An 18,459-nucleotide genomic window follows, 5' to 3' on the forward strand; every position below is an offset into this window, starting at 1 on the left:
CAACTTGGCAACACCCTCTTGAACTGTCCTACCTGTCCATCTCACCTATCTGCTCCATCCTCCATTCCAACCTATCACCTTCACCCCACCTTCATCTACCTATTGCATATCCAGCTACCTTTCCCCCAGTCCCACAGCCCTCCCATTTATCTGTCAGCCCCCTTGGGTCACACCTTCATTCCTGACGAAGAGCTTATACACAAAACATTGACTCTCCTGCTCCTTGGATGCTGCCTGATCGGCACTAATCTTCACCAAATTATTTGTTTATTTTATTTCATAGGGTCATACGGCATGGAAACAGACCCCGTCCATGCCAACCAGGTTTCCTAAACTGAATTCCCTACATTTGGCCCATATCCCTCTTAAAACTTTCCTATCTATGGACCTGTCCAAATGTATTTTAAATGTTGTAATTGTACTCACCTCTACCGCTTCCTCTGGCAGCTCATTCCACATAAACACCACTCTCTGTGTGAAACAGTTGCCCCTTGGGTTCCTTTTAAACCTTTCCCCTCTTGCCTTAAACCAAGTTTTGGACTCCCCTACCCTGGGGAAAAGACCTTGACTATTCATCTTATCTATACCCCTCATAATTTTATAAATCTCTGCAAAGTCATCCCTCAGCCTTCCTTAATGCTGTTCTTAACTTCTCTGATTAATTGTGGTTGGCTATTTACTTCCTTGCATCCTTCTTACTCACTGGAATACATCTTTGCTGTGAGCCATGACTATTTTCTTAAATAGTTGTCTTAGTTCCTCTATTTTTGCTGCTGAATGCCTTTTCTAATCCACTCCCACAGGCTCTGTCCTCATTCTTTTGTTATTGCACTTTATTTAAGTTAAGTACAGTTGTTCCCAACCCAAGTTTATCCCTCTCAAACTGAATACTAAATTCTACCAAGTTGTTGTCACTTTTTCCTAGGGGGTCTTTAAGATAATTTATTACACCTGCCTCATTACACATCACCACATCCAAAATAGCCTGATCCCCAATTGGATTCACAATATATTATCTTTGAAATCTGTCATGAATACAATCTATGAACACTTCTTCATGGCAATCAAGGGTGGACGCTAGGAAATTGTTTCTGTTAGGCGAGGAGACTAGGACCCGTGGACACAGCCTTAGAATTAGATGGGGTAAATTCAGAACAGAAATGCTGAGACATTTCTTCAGCCAGAGAGTGGTGGGCCTGTGGAATTCATTGCCGCAGAGTGCAGTGGAGGCCAGGACGCTAAATGTCTTCAAGGCAGAGATTGATAAATTCTTGATGTCACAAGGAATTAAGGGCTACGGGGAGAATGCGGGTAAGTGGAGTTGAAATGCCCATCAGCCATGATTGAATGGCGGAGTGGACTCGATGGGCCGAATGGCTTTACTTCCACCCCTATGTCTTATGGTCTTAAGGCTGGTTAAGGTGATGGAATAAAGTTATTTTAGGGCTTGGGTTCCAGAGGAATTAAAAACAGCATGGCGCTATAATTTAAGAATATGGTATTGGATGCTGCCTACTTCATTGAGGGGCCTCCAATTGCCCCAAGCTCGCAGGCAAGGGGTAGGTTCTGAAAGCTTCCAGCCTGCCCTTTTACCTTACCACCTTGATACCCCTGCTAATCCCAGAAAGCTTACACCTCCATTCAACAAGGTAGATAGATAGTAAGCAGGGAACTATAGACCTGTTGATGTGGGTCTCCAGGAAGGTGTTAGATTGAATCTTTAAAGAAATTATTTGAGGAGCTAGTGGCCTTATTGCTGGACTATTAATTCAGAAACTCAGCTAATTTTCTAGGGACCCGGGTTCAAATCCCATCATTGCATATGGTGGAATTTGAATTCAATAAAGAATCCAGAATTAAGGGTCTAATAGTGACCATGTAATTATTGCTGATTGTTGGGAAAAACCCCATCTGGACCACTCATGCCTTTTAGGGAAGGAAACTGCCATTCTTACCCAGTCTGACCTACATGTGACTCCAGACCCTCAGCTAATGTGGTTAACTCTTAAACCTCCCCCTAGGCAATTAGAGGTGGGCAATAAATGCTGGCCTAGTCAGTAACATCCTCATCCCCTGTGTAAATAAAAAAATTATAGCTATGCACTTAGAAAAGCTCAAGGTCATTAGGAAGAGGGAATTTGTCAAAGGAAATCATTTTCAAACAATTTATTGGAGCTTGCAAAAGAATAGCATGCACGGGAGGAGATGGGTCCTGAGCCTCCTCCACCACCAAATCCGCCAACTGGAGGACGAACACCTCAACTTCTGCCCTTGGGACCCTTCACCCACATGGCATCAACATCGACTTCACTAGTTTCCATATTTCCCCTTGCCCCGCATCATCCCAGATCCAACCCTCCAACTCAGCACTGCCCTCTTGAGCTGTCCATCTTCCTGCTCCACCCTCTCCACCGACCTATCACAATTACCTCCCGCCTGCATCCAACTATCGCCTTGCCATTACCTTCCCCCACCAGACCCACCCTCCTATTTATTTTTCAGACCCCTGCCTCCCCCCATTTCCTGATGAAGAGCTTATGCCCGAAACATGGCTTCTCCTGCTGCTCGGATGCTGCCTGACCAGCTGTGCTTTTCCAACGCCACACTCTTCGACTCTGACTCTCCAGCATCTGCAGTCCCCACTTTCTCCTATATTTTTAATCTATCTCTTCAGGCATGCTATGACATGCCTCTGGGAGAGTTGGGACTTGAACTCCTGACTCAGAGGTAAGGATACTACCACTGTCCCACAAAAGCCCCGACTCATGGTCTATATTTGGATTTCCTGGAGGCATTTGTAGAGGTTCCAGTCCGGTGTTATTGTGGAAAGGAAATGCACATGGTGTAAGCCACATGGATGGAAGACTGGTTGGCAGGAAACAGAGCTACAAAACCTTAGCACAATAGTTCAAATCAATTGTACCGCCTTCTTAACAACCGAGGATGCTTAGAAGGAATTTGATAAAGACACTTAAAATTACAAAATGGTGGGACAGGATAGAAAGAAAGAGAAGAACATCAGGATGTAATTTGAAGATTAAGTGTAAAAGGTGTAAGTTAGAGGTGGTGTATTTTTACACACCGAAGGTCACAACCTGACACAGAGAGTGAGTCAACATGAAGCAATATGGAGAAAGTGAGGACTGCAGATGCTAGACAGTCAAGAGTTGAAAAGTGTGGCGCTGGAAAAGCACAGCGGCTCAGGCAGCATCAGAGGAACAGGAGAGTCGACGCTTCGAGCATATGCCCTTCGTCAGGAATCATTATGAAGAGCTCATGCCTGAAACGTCGATCCTCCCGCTCCTCGGATGCTGCCTCACCTGCTGTGCTTTTCCAGCGCCACACTCTTCCGACATGAAGCAGTCAGTCAGAGAAAGGTTGAAGAAGGAGGATGAAAGGATATTGGGAATGGGACGAGTGCACCGGATTAGAATATGACTGAGATAAAAAGCAGACAGGAACACAGGCCGATTTTAAAAAGATGAGAGACTCAACAAACAATCCAGGTCTTTTTCAAAATATATCAGTTACATCGCACTGTAAACTTTTGCTATAAAGTCTATGCCCTACAACCTTATACTCTACAACCACCTGATGAAGGAGCAGCGCTCTAATTAAACCTGTTGGACTATAACCTGGTGTTGTGCGATTTTTAACTTTCTCCACCCCAGTCCAACACCAGTATCCCCACATCACGAGTGGACTGTCCCAGTGTAATAAACCACAGTACGAGTAAATAGAAAACAGCAAAATAGAAAATAACAAACAGAACATCACCTTGCTCTTGCGATGCAGGCAGTTCGTCTTCAGTTGGTTCAGCAGGCAGTACGGAAACCTTTGTTCCTGTCTGTTGGATGAATTGTTGGAGGTTCACTTGCCTTAGCTCCTTGGTTAGCTGCTCCAGCTCTAGTTCTCTCTCCTGTGGGGACGGGAGGAGTTTGTAAAGTTTTGCAACATGTGGACACAAATCAACCATCTTAACAAATCATAAACCCCAGCGATTAGCCTTACTCACAAGCTCAATTAAATACTGCCAGAATATCAAACACTATTATTCTGAAGTTTAAACTACAAAGGAATACAATTCAATTGATGCTTTACAAATTTTTAGGATTGCACTCTGGTTTACATATGGTAGATATTTCACACATTTTGTTCACAAACCTTCCATTCTATTGCTACTATTTCTGTGTTAACATTTGCTGTAATCTGGAATTGTTCTGTCAATGTCCTCACAGTGTGTTCTCAGTGACTCATGGTGTAGCTATAAACTCTGGCCACTAGGCAGCACTCTTTCAGCTCTCTAGGCCTCTTATAAAGACTGTATCAAATTATTCTGGAAAACGCGCAAGGGATACAAAAGACCTTCAAATTCTTTCTTGAGGTTGTGTTCAGTGTTTCCACACAGGATACTGGAGGAAGGCTGAGTGATTACAGACTGCACAAAGGAAGGTCAGCCTGAGTTATGATTAAGAGCACAAGTCGAATGGAGCTTTTGTTTCAAGTCTTCGCTTTATAATGTGTAAAGATGGAAATTACAAATTATATCAAAAAGTGGAACTGAATGGTTTGGATAACATCACTGATGCTCACTACTCATGATTCCCGACTAGAACATGACTGTACTAAATTGTTTTATTGGATTTTAGAGATCATTTAACCATCACACATACTTTTGCAAGCAGCATTTTGACTAACTGATAGTACAGAATTACAGAGAATCATAGAATCTGTTGATAGAGGCCATTCAGCCCATTAAGTCTATACCAACCCTCCAAAATGCATCCCACCCAGATCCACTCCCCTACCCTATCCCTGTAACCCTGCATTCCCCATGGCTCATCCACACAGCCTTCACATACCTGTGAAACTATGGGCCAATTTAGCGTGGCCAATCCACCTGACCTGCACATCGTTGGACTGTAGGAGGAAACCGGAGCACCCGGAGGAAACCCACGTGGACATGGGAAAAATGTGCAAATTCCACACAGACAGTGACCTGAACCAGGTACCTGGTGCTGTGAGGTAGCAGTGCTAACCACTGAGCCAAGGATATACAGTGCAGAAACTGGCATTGTGAGCTCAACTGCTCAATGCCAGTGTTAAACCTTTGCTTGGGCCACCTCCCACCTTAGTTCATCTCCCTGTCTCAGATCTGTCCCTCACTTTCCTTATCCAGTTTCCATTTAAGCACATCTGCACTATTCACATCAACCACTCCATGTGTAGGTGAGTTCTGCATTCCCTTTGCTCTTCGAGTAAAGAGGTTTCTTTTCAACTCTGTATTGGGTTGGATCTTGTAAGGACTATCTTATATTTAAAGCCCTTGTTCAGGTTTATAGAAAGAAAAGTCTTTAATTGTGTTTCTTAATTCATTAGGAATGTGAAGTAGTTAAAGGTGAACAGCCTCTTGATTTAAAATAGATTTTTTTTCAAATTATCTGTTAATTTGAGTAACATTTTTCACTTTCTCTTTACATTTTAATAATGTTTGGTTAATTCAGCTTCTTTCAGACAAAAAGGCAACTTTAAATTAATTACATTGAAACATTTGTCACAGTAAAACAGGCGGCTCAAATTTTAATCTGACTCAAAAACAGATTGTGAAGATGAATTAAATTCTTTTACATGAAAGTTACCAAAAACATGGCAACCACTGAATGATATGCGGAAGCTTCATGGTTCGGCTAGAAATAGAATAACCCAGAGGTTATGAGTTCAAATCCCACCATGACTTGCATTGTTCTTTTGAGTTTAGAATGGTTTAAGACGATTAAAGGATTTGTTCTGTTAGTGCAGCCCAGAGTAAGCTGGTAGGTAAGTGCTTCCTCAATACCTCAGAATGTGCTCCCTCAGTCAATGCACTAGCAATCCAACCAGCTAATATTCTGGGGACTTGAGTTTGAATCTCACCATGGCCATTGAGGAAATATACAATCAATAAATATCTTGAATAAAGGATTAAACTAATAGAACTCAAAATAACAGCACAGCACAGGAACAGGCCTTTCAGCCCACCATGTCTGTGCTGACCATGCCAACCGATCTAAATTAATCCCATTTGCTGACACATGGTCCATATTCCTCTGTATTGTCTGTCTGTTCATGTGTCTAATTGTCTCTTAATTGTATCTGCTTATACCACCTCTCCAGGTACCTACCACGCTCGACATAAAAAACTTGCTTTGCACATCTCCTTTAAACTATGCCCCCTGGGAAAAGGACTGACTATCCACCCTCTCCACACCTCTCAAATTATATGCTTCTAACAGATCACCCCACAGCCTCTGTCGCTCTAGTGAAAACAATCCAAGTGTGTCCAATCTCTATTTATAGCTAATACACTCCAATTCTGGCAACATCCTTTGCACCCTCGACAAAGCCTTCAGATCCTTCTGGTGTGGCAACCAGAACTGCACACAATACTCCAAATATGGCCCAATTAAAGATTGTAAAGTCGCAACATGACTTGCCAATATTTCTACTCGATGGCCCATCTGATGAAGGCAAGCATGCTGTACGCCTTCTCTACCACCTCATCCAACTGTGTTGCCACTTTCAGGGAGCCATGGACTTGGACCCCAAGATCCCTCTGTGTATCAATGCTCCAAAAGGTCTCATCATTTAATGTTGACCATGTGTCCATCGTCAATTGTTGGAAAAGCTCCTCTGGTTCACAAATGGAAAGGAAATCTGCCAAGCTTATCTGGTCTGGCCTACATATGACTCCAAACCCACAGCAATCTGGTTGACTCTCAACTGCCCTGTGGGCAATTAGAGATGGGCAATAAATGCTGCCGAGTCAGCAACATTCCCATCTCATGAAATAACATTTTAAAAAAGAGAGATTGCTTAAACATTTAACACGTTCTCAGAAAAACTGCACTGACACTGTGAGATTGGTTCTCAATGCTAATTGAAGAAGACACCTGGATGGTCAAGAGATGGGAAAGGAAACGTACTGAGAACTGGTGAAAAGTTTTTCAGGACACTGGACTATCAGCAGCTAAGGCTCGTCTGCTCTATTGGTTTCTAATACCCCATTTCTCATTCTCCCTCTCCCTTAACAGGTAGCAAGGACTGAGGTCAGAAACAGGAGTTAAAATATATTATCTTTTTGATTAAGAGTGGAGAGAGTTCTCCAAGTTCTCAGGTATTCTCCAAGTTCTTGAAAATAACAGAAGTGTTCCTTAAGTGTGCTACGGTTGTGGGCGCAGACTGTAAGGTCATCGAGTTCTGTTACCTGAAACTTTTTATTGGCTAGTCCCAAAGTCCTTTCCACAGCTCTCAGGCTGTTCTTCAGCCTCGCGCTCTGCTGGCACTTGAGCTCGATATCGTTTCGGACTTTGATCAGGTTCTCCGTGACTTCGTCCTCATTGACATGAGCCCCACGCAGCTCCTGCTCCAGCTTCTCTGCTTCAATGCCGCTCTCCATCTCCTGAACTTTCTGTGTGTAGTCCTTTAGCTTCTGCTCACAGTCCCTGATCCTCTGCTTCACCTCTTTCAGCTGCTCCTTCAGCTGGCTTTCGTTTTCCTGCTCAATCTGCCACTCGTTCTCCCAGAACTCCTCCTCCTCGATCTCGATCTCATTCTTTTTGATCCTTTGGCCCAGTCTCAGAATTTCCTCGTCGATCCTGGGATTTGCCTTGCCTTCCCAGTACCTCGTCTCCAGCTGATTGGATTCCAGTTGGCTCTGAAGAGTGTGCAGCTTGTCCCTTTGTAGGAGAACGAGCCTCTTCAACTCTTTGACCGGGCCTCTGGAGGCCAGAGCTTGGTCCTTGCCCTTTCCGAAAACGTCGACAAACCCTTTCGGGCCCGCTGTGAAAGTCAATGACTTCCTTTTCGGTTCTTTCCTTTTTAATGATCCGTCGTATTGGGGACGTAGCTTAGCCAGCGGGGGAAGGCTCTGCCGATACAGAGTTCTCTCCGGTCCCCGGCCAGAGCTGTCTGATGTGGGTCGCTCACTCAGTGAAGGGCCAGTGCGTCGTAATATCAGCTGCACATCACTGGCGTACTGACCCCATTTATTCAGGGCAGCGAGTGGGTTGTCATGCGGCGCTAGGTGTCGCTCTGTCTCCCTCCATTTCTCGATGAGCGTGTAGCGGCCAGTTCTTCCTAAGAAGCACAAAGGAGTCAGAAAGTAAGTGTTAAAGGTAGAATAAAGTTGCTCTGGGGCATTTTAAACTCCTTGACAATTACACAGGTACGCGTCTTTGCTCACACAGGCAAAAGGCAGCAACATTTTTAAAATCAGAAACACGGTTAGGAACTCTTTGGTCACCGCAAATGTATCAGCTGTGGCACAGATTGTGGCACGGTGGCTCAGTGGTTAGCATGGCTGCCTCACAGTGTCAGGGACCTGGGTTTGATTCCACCCTCAGGCGACCGTCTGTATGGAGTTTGCGCGGTCTCCCCCTGTCTGCATGGGTTTCCTCCCACAGTCCAAACATTTGCAGGTTAGGGTGGATTGGCCATGCTAAATTACTCTGTAGGGCGCAGGGATGTACAGGCCAGGTGGATTAGCCATGGGAAATGCAGGATAGGGTGAGGGTGGGTGTCAGGGGAGTAGGTCTGAGTGGGATACTCTTCGAAAGGTTGATGTGGACTCAATAGGCCGAATGGCCTGCTTCCACACTGCAGGAATTCTGGGATATGATTTACTGTCTTCCAAGGAAGCAGTGACTTGAAGTCCCACATCAGAAACGTAAGCACAAAAAACCGCCCCCCCCAGCAAAGCTGACATTATGGTACATTAACAAAGGGGTGCAGCACTGCCAGAGGTACCTTCTGTGAAATGAGATGAGCAGCTCAGAATTAAATTAAAAAGCAGAACCACAGAACTAACTGAATTGAATTTATTGTCTCATGTACCGAGGCACAGTGAAAAGCTTTGTCTTGTGAGCAATACAGGCAGATCAGAGAGTTTGGGCAGCACGGTGGCTCAGTGGTTAGCACTGCTGCCTCACAGCACCAGAGACCCAGGTTCAATTTCTGTCTCAGGCGACTGACTGTGTGGAGTTTGCACATTCTCCCCGTGTCTGTGTGGGTTTGCTCCGGTTTCCTCCCACAGTCCAAAAATGAGCAGGTCAGGTGAATTGGCCATGCTAAATTGCCCATAGTGTGAGGTGCATTAGTCAAGGGTAAATGTAGGGGAATGGGTCTGGGTGGGTTGCTCTTCGGAGGGTTGATGTGGACTAGTTGGGTGGAAGGGCCTGTTTCCACACTAGGTAATCTAATTTAATCTTAAATAGCATAGATCAGTAAATAATAAGTAATCAGCGGCAAAAACAAAAACACAGGTACAGGCGCAAACCTGTGAGTTTAGATAAAATATATTTATTAGTAATTTTTTAAAAGTATGCTATTAAGTTTAAAGAGTGTAGAACAACAGTAGGAAATAGGAAACTTAGATCTGCACACAGGAGCTCACAAGGAGTCGACCATATCCGGCGCCATCTTGCATCTAATTACCTCCTGATGACGACTGAGCCACGTGCAAAGTGAGGGAAGGGTGAATAAGATTAGAGGGGCAAATGCGTGGCACAAAGACTGGCGGGGGTAAATGGATTCAGGTTTGTGGGTTACTGGTATCAGGACGGGGGGGGATGAGAGCAGGCGGAGGACGGAGCTATGAACCATGCTAGGATCAGAGTGCTGGGGAAACCTTTACATAGATTTGTAGATAGGACAGGCAGGAGGCTGGGGTACACAGCAACCGAGGCAGCATCAGGAGGGACAGGCAGGAGGCTGGAGTAACACAGCAAGCTAGAGAGCTTCAGGAGGGACAGGCAGGAGGCTGGGGGAACATAGCAAGCCAGGCAGCATCAGGAGGGACAGGCAGGAGGCTGGGGAAACACAGCAAGGCAGGCAGCATCAGGAGGGACAGGCAAGAGGCTGGGGGAGTACAGCAAGGCAGGCAGCATCAGGAGGAACAGGCAGGAGGCTGGAGGAACACAGCAAGGCAGGCAGCATCAGGAGGGACAGGCAGGAGGCTGGGGGAACACAGCAAGGCAGGCAGCATCAGGAGGGACAGGCAGGAGGCTGGGGGAACACAGCAAGGCAGGCAGCATCAGGAGGGACAGGCAGGAGGCTGGGGGAACACAGCAAGGCAGGCAGCATCAGGAGGGACAGGCAGGAGGCTGGGGGAACACAGCAAGGCAGGCAGCATCAGGAGGGACAGGCAGGAGGCTGGGGGAACACAGCAAGGCAGGCAGCATCAGGAGGGACAGGCAGGAGGCTGGAGGAACACAGCAAGGCAGGCAGCATCAGGAGGGACAGGCAGGAGGCTGGAGGAACACAGCAAGGCAGGCAGCATCAGGAGGGACAGGCAGGAGGCTGGAGGAACACAGCAAGGCAGGCAGCATCAGGAGGGACAGGCAGGAGGCTGGAGGAACACAGCAAGGCAGGCAGCATCAGGAGGGACAGGCAGGAGGCTGGAGGAACACAGCAAGGCAGGCAGCATCAGGAGGGACAGGCAGGAGGCTGGAGGAACACAGCAAGGCAGGCAGCATCAGGAGGGACAGGCAGGAGGCTGGAGGAACACAGCAAGGCAGGCAGCATCAGGAGGGACAGGCAGGAGGCTGGAGGAACACAGCAAGGCAGGCAGCATCAGGAGGGACAGGCAGGAGGCTGGAGGAACACAGCAAGGCAGGCAGCATCAGGAGGGACAGGCAGGAGGCTGGAGGAACACAGCAAGGCAGGCAGCATCAGGAGGGACAGGCAGGAGGCTGGAGGAACACAGCAAGGCAGGCAGCATCAGGAGGGACAGGCAGGAGGCTGGGAGAACACAGCAAGGCAGGCAGCATCAGGAGGGACAGGCAGGAGGCTGGAGGAACACAACAAGCCAGAGAGCTTCAGGAGGGACATGCAGGAGGCTGGGAGAACACAGCAAGGCAGGCAGCATCAGGAGGTGGAGAAATTGACGTTTCGGGTTACACCCAAAGTACCTAATTGGCTGTAAAGCAGTTTGGGACATTTTGATAGGTGGTATCGAAATAAAGGGAATTCTTTAAAATCACTTTTTAACAAACAAACTGAAACATAAGGTCTAGAAGTGAGCCATTTTGCCCCATGAGCCTATTCTGCCATTCCATCGATCACAGCTGAGAGGATTCCTGACCTGAACGCCACTCTCCTGCAACATGCCCCCTCCCTCAATTAGCCCATCACTCCCTCGTCAATCAAAATCAGTCTCACTCTGCATTGAGTTTATTCAATGTCCACTGCTCTTTGGGGAAAAGGATTCCCAAATCTTATAGCCCTCAGAGAGAACAAATTCCTCCTCGTCTCCATCTTAAATGGGAGATTGTGTTCTGAAACACCCTCCCATCCCCAGTTCTAACCCCTTATTTCCACCCCCACACGCTCGCCCCCGCAACCCCCTCAAATGTTACAATCTTCAAAAAAAAACCTCAATTTGGTCAAAAGTGAGATCAGTTAAGTTTGCAAATGGAAGTCACCCCATCGCACAAATAATTACATGGAAACCAATTAGCACAGGGTCAGACCATTTAAAATACCATTTTAACACCCCACCCTGCTCCCTGGCTGGCATCTCTGGCTCAGGTATGCTGGAGTGCTCCAGTGAAGCTCAGCGTCAGATGGAAGAACAGCACCTCATTTTCCGCTTGGGAGGCCAGCAGCCTTCTGCACTAAATATCGAGCTCAACAATTTTACGGGTTGAGGCACTTTTTCCCCACGTCCTTACCTCAACTCCCACACACTAGGCCTTGTTATCACATGGAGAGAGTGAGGACTGCAGATGCTCCGCATCAGAGTCAAAACTCTTGTTATCACATGGTCTGCTATTACACACACCCCATTATTAGACACTAACAGTCCCCGTTAGCCGCTATTCATTCTCCCAGGCTGGTCATTATTTACACATTTGTCTGCCCCAACAATTCTTCTCTTTTTTTGGGCTCTATTTCCACTTATCATTTTTTCTTTATGCCCTCCCCCCACCCCATCTTCTGCATAATATATATATATATATATAAAACAACTTTTACCTAGCTGCTATCAGTTCTGAGGCAGGATGACTTGACCAGAAACGTTAACTCTGATTTCTCTCCACAGATGCTGCCAGACCTGCTGAGCTTTTCCAGCAAGTTCTGGTTTTGGTTCACCCAATTGGGCGGCACGGTGGCACAGTGGTTAGCACTGCTGCCTCACAGCACCAGAGACCTGGGTTCAATTCCCGCCTCAGGCGACTGACTGTGCGGAGTTTGCACATTCTCCCCGTGTCTGCGTGGGTTTCCTCCGGGTGCTCCGGTTTCCTCCCGTAGTGTTAGGTGCAGGGGTAAATGTAGGGGAACGGGTCTGGGTGGGTTGCTTTTCGGCGGGTCGGTGTGGACTTGTTGGGCCGAAGGGTCTGTTTCCACACTGTAAGTAATCTAATCTAATCAATTCAAAGCCTTCCACTCAAATAAAGATTTTAAGCTGTTTAATGTAGGTTCATGCATCAATTCGCCTTCAACAAATATATTCGGCAAGAAATGTACTGACAAGCTGTGATCTAAACCCTGGTCTTAGGCTGTACAAAAGGACACATCATTCTCACATTTGGTGGCCATTGTAATCAGCACTTTCTACACTGAGGCAACGTCAGTTTTTACTGGTGACTTTTGTCAGAACAGGTTACTTGCCAGTGGATTGGAAGTGGCAGTGCGCTCACCTGTGGTGAACTGAAAAATAATGGGTCAAAGAGTGTGGTGTTGGAAAAACACAGCTGGTCAGGCAGCATCCCAGGAGCAGGAGAGTCGTCATTTCGGGCATAAGCTGCCTGACCGGCTGTGCTTTTCTAGCACCACACACTTAGACTCCGATCTTCAGCATCTGCAGTGCACACTTTCACCTGAAAGATAATGAACAGTCCAAGAAGCACTTTCATGACGAGTTTGCAAACAGACTCCCATTAAGAGAAACCACAAGGAACAAAGATGTTCGAGCTGCGACAGTCTTGTTCAGATTGCCACTCTTGTCGCTGAATGGAAGAAGGGAGCTCTGCATTTGTGAGAGAAGGTACTGCTCAGGGGTCGCTCCCTCAGAAACACACAGCTGTCTCTCCATTCTGACAAGATTAATCAGGAAGGGCTCCTGCCCGAAACGTCGATTTATCCAGCTCCTCGGATGCTGCCTGACCTGCTGTGCTTTTCCAGCACCACTCTAATCTTGACTCTAATCTCCAGCATCTGCAGTCCTCACTTTCGCCTCCATTCTAACAGTCCTTTCGTAATGTGGGACTGTGTGTGAGAGCAAGGCAAACCATTGTCCCTTTTCACACAGACCGCTGCCATCTTCTGAAACGCAAAGGTCCTGAGTCATAGCCGCTTTGCTGTCAAACAGTATGTACCTAAGGCAGGTGGGAGATTAGGGGCTGGCGAGGAGGGGCGTAAAGTGCCAAGTCAATAAGGTGCCAGCTGGCTAGGATGCCAGGTAAGTTATACAATGTTAGGAATGTAGTGGGGAGGAGAATTCAGGCTGGGTATTTGGAAGGTGCCACGGGAGTGGTGTAGCTGGGAATATGTGATCAGTTTAACAGTTACGCAGGAGCTGGCCATTCAACCCCTTGAGGCTGTTACACCATTCAACGAGAGTGTGACCAGGATGCGGCCTAGCTCCATGCACCTGCTTTTGGCCCACATTCCTGATGAAGGGCTTTTGCCCAAAATGTCGACCCTCCTGCTCCTAGGATGCTGCCAGACCGGCTGTGCTTTCCCAGCGCCACGTTTTTCGACTCTGACTCTCCAGCATCTGCAGTCCTCATTTTCTCCATATCCCCAACAGTGTAAGCTTTCCTCAGCATTATTGACTTAATTCCGGATTTTTCTGATTTACTTTCGGAAGGTTCCTGTGGAGTCTTCAATCTCCTTTACAGTTCCTCGGAGTCTGCTACAATGGGGATTCTGCCTGGGTGCCTCCCATCTACCTGAGAATAAAGAGATTCCAGCATCGTAGCTACGTCAGATTAACATCCGAGAGGGATAAGATCATGGATCAAACCTTACAGTTGCTATAGCTGACTACGCTAATGGCTGAAACCTTGGTGTACATGGTTCAGTTTCAGGACATGTGGACAATACAACATTTTGGGGTATTGTGAACTGTCAGCAGCCTTCTGTAGAATGTCAGAAATAGACTAGTTGGTGGCAGATGAAATCCGGTGTAGAGAAATGTCCAGAGATTTGCTGGGAAGACCGTGGAAAGACAATAAAAAATGGGGTAAAATTCTAAGGGGATAGGGCAGAGAACATAGAACATAGAACATAGAACAATACAACGCAGTACAGGCCCTGGAACTGGGAAAACCATTGATAGAGACAAGTTCAGAGGGCTCTTAATAAAGCATAGGGAGCATTACCTTTATAAGTGGAGGTAGAATATACAAAGAGGAGAAAGTGAGGACTGCAGATGCTGTAGATCAGAGCCGATAATGTGTTGCTGGAAAAGCGCAGCAGGTCAGGCAGCATCCAAGGAGCAGGAGAATCGATGTTTCGGGCATGAGCCCTTCTTCAGGAATGAGGAAAGTGTGTCCAGCAGGCTAAGATAAAAGGTAGGGAGGAGGGACTTGCAGGAGGGGGATTGGAAATGTGATAGGTGGAAGGAGGTCAAGGTGAGGGTGATAGGCCGGAGTGGGGTGGGGGCAGAGAGGTCAGGAAGAAGATTGCAGGTTAGGAAGGCAGTGCTGAGTCTTCCTGCAGCTGTCCTGTTGCCATGGTCTGGTGATGGAGGAGTCCAAGGACCTGCATGTCCTTGGCGGAGTGGGAGGGGGGGTTGAAGTGTTGAGCCACGGGGTGGTATACAAAGGCAAGGAAGTTGTGTCAAACATGTATTTTTTGGTCTCAGTTGGGTGTATTGCTTCCACTTCATTTTAGGATGGATGTGAAGGCATTAGAGAGGGTGCACAGAAAATTGAGCAGAATAGAAAAAATAATACATAGAAAATAGGAGCAGGAGTAGGCCATTCGGCCCTTCCAGCCTGCTCCACCATTCAGTATGACCATGGCAATCTCAATACCCATTCCCACCCTCTCCCCATACCCCTTGATCCCTTTCACCACAAGGGCCATGTCCAGCCTCCTTTTGAATATATCCAATGAACTGGCCCTAACAGCCTCTTGTGGGAGAGAATTCCACAGGTTCACAACTCTGAGTGAAGAAATTCCACCTCAGCTCAGTCCTGAATGGCTGTCACCCCTAATTCTAGACTTCCCCAACATTGGGAACATTTTTCCCACATCAAACCTGTTCACTCCCATTAGGGTTTTATATGTTTATATGAGATTCCACCCCCCCTCATTCTTCCAGAATCCATGAAGGCTCATGGCACTCTGAGTAAGGATACTTGCTGCGGATTACCCCTCGCTTGAGGAATCAGTACTTCTTCACGTTGAACAGTTCTTGGAGGAAGCACTGAGACCGGTAAGTACCCAGAATGCAGTTCAGGAGAAGTCTATCAACGTCTAAATGCAGAAGTCACTATTGACCAAACTGACCAAGTCCAAAAGGACATAGCTGGGGAACTGGGCCTGGAGCAGGTGTGGACCAACATTCCTGTTGTAGGTGGATGTGTCCATGAGAGTACTGGCAGGAGAAACCAGACCAGGGCAAAGTCCCACCTTCACACTGAGGAAACCGTCCCTCATGTTGTGTGACCTTACTGTGCTATGTACGATAGATTCAGAACTGTTCTGGCAACTCAAGAGTGGCCATCCATGAGGCGCTGCGGGCCATCAACAGCAGCAGAACTGTACTCCAGCTCAATCTGTAACCTCATGGCCCGGCATATCCCCCACTCAACCATTACCATCATACCAGGGGGTCAACCCTGGTTCAATGGAGAGGGCAGGAGGGCATGCCAGGAGCAGCACCAGACATACCCAAAAATGAGGACTACTTCCATGTCAAACAACATGAGCAGCAGGTGACAGAGCTAAGCGAGCTCACAATCAATGGATTAACTTGAAACTCTGCAGTCCTGCCACATCCAGTCGTGAATGGTGGTGGGCAATTAAACAACTCACTGGAGGAAGAGGCTGTACAAATATCCCTATCCTCAATGATGGAAGAGCCCAGCACCTCAGTGCAAAAGATAAGGCTGAAACATTATAGCAATCCTCAGTCAGAAGTGCTGCGGGGTTGATCCATCTTGGCCTCCTCCAGTGGTCCCCAGCATCACAGATAGCAGCCTTCCATCAGTTCGATTGGCTCTATGTGATATCAAGAAAAAGTTGGAGACACTGGATACTGCAAAGGCGATGGAACCTGACAATATTCTGATAATAGTACTTAAAACCTGTGCTCCAGAACTTGCCACTGTCCTAGCTAAGCTGTTCCAGTGCAATTACAATATTGGCATCTACCCAACAATGTGGAAATTTGCCAGTTATGTCCTGTACATAAAAGACAGGACAAATCTAATCTGGTTAACTAGCACCCCATCAGTATACTGTTGATCCTCAGTAACTTGATCGAAGGAGTCATCAACAATGCTATCAAGCAGCACCCGCTTAGCAATAACCTGCTCAGTGATGCCCAGTTTGGGTTCTGCCAGGGCCACTCATTACAGCCTTGGTTCAAACATGGACAAAAAGAGCTGAATTCCAGAGGGGAGGTGGGCGAGAGAGAGGCCTTGACATCAAGGCCACATTTGACTCAGTGTGGCATCACGCAGCCCTAGCAAAACTGGAATCAATGGGTATCAGAGGGAAAACTCTCCACTGGTTGGAGTCATACCTGGCACATAGGAAGAACCCCTATTGGAGGGTCAGTCATCTCAGCTCAAGCATATCTCTACAGGAGTTCCTCAGGGTACGGTCCGAGGCCCAACCAGCTTAAGATGCTTCATGACCTTCCCTCAATCATAAGGTCAGAAATGGGGATGATGAAGTGCAAATGTGCCACTCCTCAGATAATGAAGAAGCCAATGTCCCTATGCAGCAAGTCTTGGACAATACCCAGGTTTGGGCTAATAAATGGCAAATAATATTTATCCTTCTTAAATATCAGGTAATGAATATCTCCCATAAGAGAGAATCTAACCATTGCCTTTGACATTACCATCGCCCCATGATCAACATTGATAGAGTGAGCATTGAGCAGGAACTGAACTGAATTAGTCACGTAGCTGATCAGGTTAGAGGCTAGGAAGCCTGCAATGAGCAATTCACCTTCTGATCCACATTAACAACGTTCAAGTCAAGAGTGTGAAGAAATAAGTGCAACTCCAACAACACTCAAGAAGCTCAACACCATTCTGGACTGGCACCCCACCAACCACCTTCAACATTCACTCCCTCCACCCCAAAGCCTCATTAGCAGCAGAAAGTACCAGCTACACGATGCACTGCAGTCAGTCTTCAAGACTCCTTTGACAGCACTTTATATTTCCACGTCCACTTCCATCTAGAAGGACAAACGGCAGCATATCCACAGGATACCGATGCCTGCAACACCCTCTCCAAGGCACACACCTTTCTGACTTGGAAATATATTTTTGTTCCTCCAGTGTCACTGGGTCAAAATCCTGGAACACCAGCATTTTGGGCGTACCTAGACCAGACACTGCAGCAGTTCGAGAAGGCAGCTCACCACCGGTTTCTCAAGGACAACTAGGGATGGGCAATAAATGCTGGCCTAGACAGTGGCACCACATCCTTTCAAAACATTCCGAAAACACATTATGCCGTGTGTGAATTGACTACTGTGTTCTCTACATTACAACATTAATAGTCACTGTGTATATTCAAGACCGGGATTTTTAGATACCAATCTCATTAATGGATATGAGGATAGTGTGGCTATATGGCATTGTTGTAGATAATCAGCCCTGATCTAGAAGGGTGCAGCATGCTTGAGGGGCTGAATGGCCTAGTCCAACACTTGAAAATTATTTCATTTGGTTAGAATGTAGTTCGGGACATCTTGAAGTCACGAAACACTGTCTAAACACATCTTTACTTCTGTTACAATATATCAGAGCTTTGGCACTTGGACAAGCAAATAGCATTTTAATTAAAGATTATCCAGGAAGTGTGACTGGAATTTCTTTACAGTTCAGATTTGATAAACAATGTTGATCATGTTTGTGGAAACTGCAAATCGGTGACCTTGATTATTATTTCACACTGCTCAATTCAGGTTCTGAATTTTATCTCTGACCTCTCATTTAAACTGAACACAAGATTACATTCTGAAGGAGGATTTGCAGTGATGTTCCCAGAAAGTTGTTACAGTGCAATAGGAGACCATTCGGCCCATTCTGTCTGGATTAGCTCTCCGAATGAGCCACTGCCCCCCCCTTTTATCTCTGCCTCTCATTTAAACTGAACACAAGATTACATTCTGAAGGAGGATTTGCAGTGATGTTCCCAGAAAGTTGTTACAGTGCAATAGGAGACCATTCGGCCCATTCTGTCTGGATTAGCTCTCCGAATGAGCCACTGCCCCCCCCCCCC

The 18,459-nt window shown here is 46.7% G+C and overlaps 1 protein-coding gene across 7 annotated transcripts in view; it reads right to left on the reverse strand.

Annotated features, from left to right (window-relative positions):
- rassf8b (Ras association domain family member 8b) overlaps positions 1-18,459 on the reverse strand; it is a 121,417-nt gene that overhangs the window by 5,331 nt on the left and 97,627 nt on the right. For all 7 annotated transcript variants that reach the window (XM_043713360.1, XM_043713361.1, XM_043713364.1 and 4 more), the window contains 2 exons: positions 7,244-8,115; positions 3,778-3,919 (listed from right to left, as the gene is read on the reverse strand). In XM_043713360.1, the coding sequence (XP_043569295.1) occupies positions 3,778-3,919; positions 7,244-8,115 (1,014 nt within the window). The remainder of the gene's footprint in view (positions 1-3,777; positions 3,920-7,243; positions 8,116-18,459) is intronic.

Source organism: Chiloscyllium plagiosum, chromosome 23 (assembly GCF_004010195.1).
Source record: "Chiloscyllium plagiosum isolate BGI_BamShark_2017 chromosome 23, ASM401019v2, whole genome shotgun sequence".
Lineage (NCBI taxonomy): Eukaryota > Metazoa > Chordata > Chondrichthyes > Orectolobiformes > Hemiscylliidae > Chiloscyllium > Chiloscyllium plagiosum.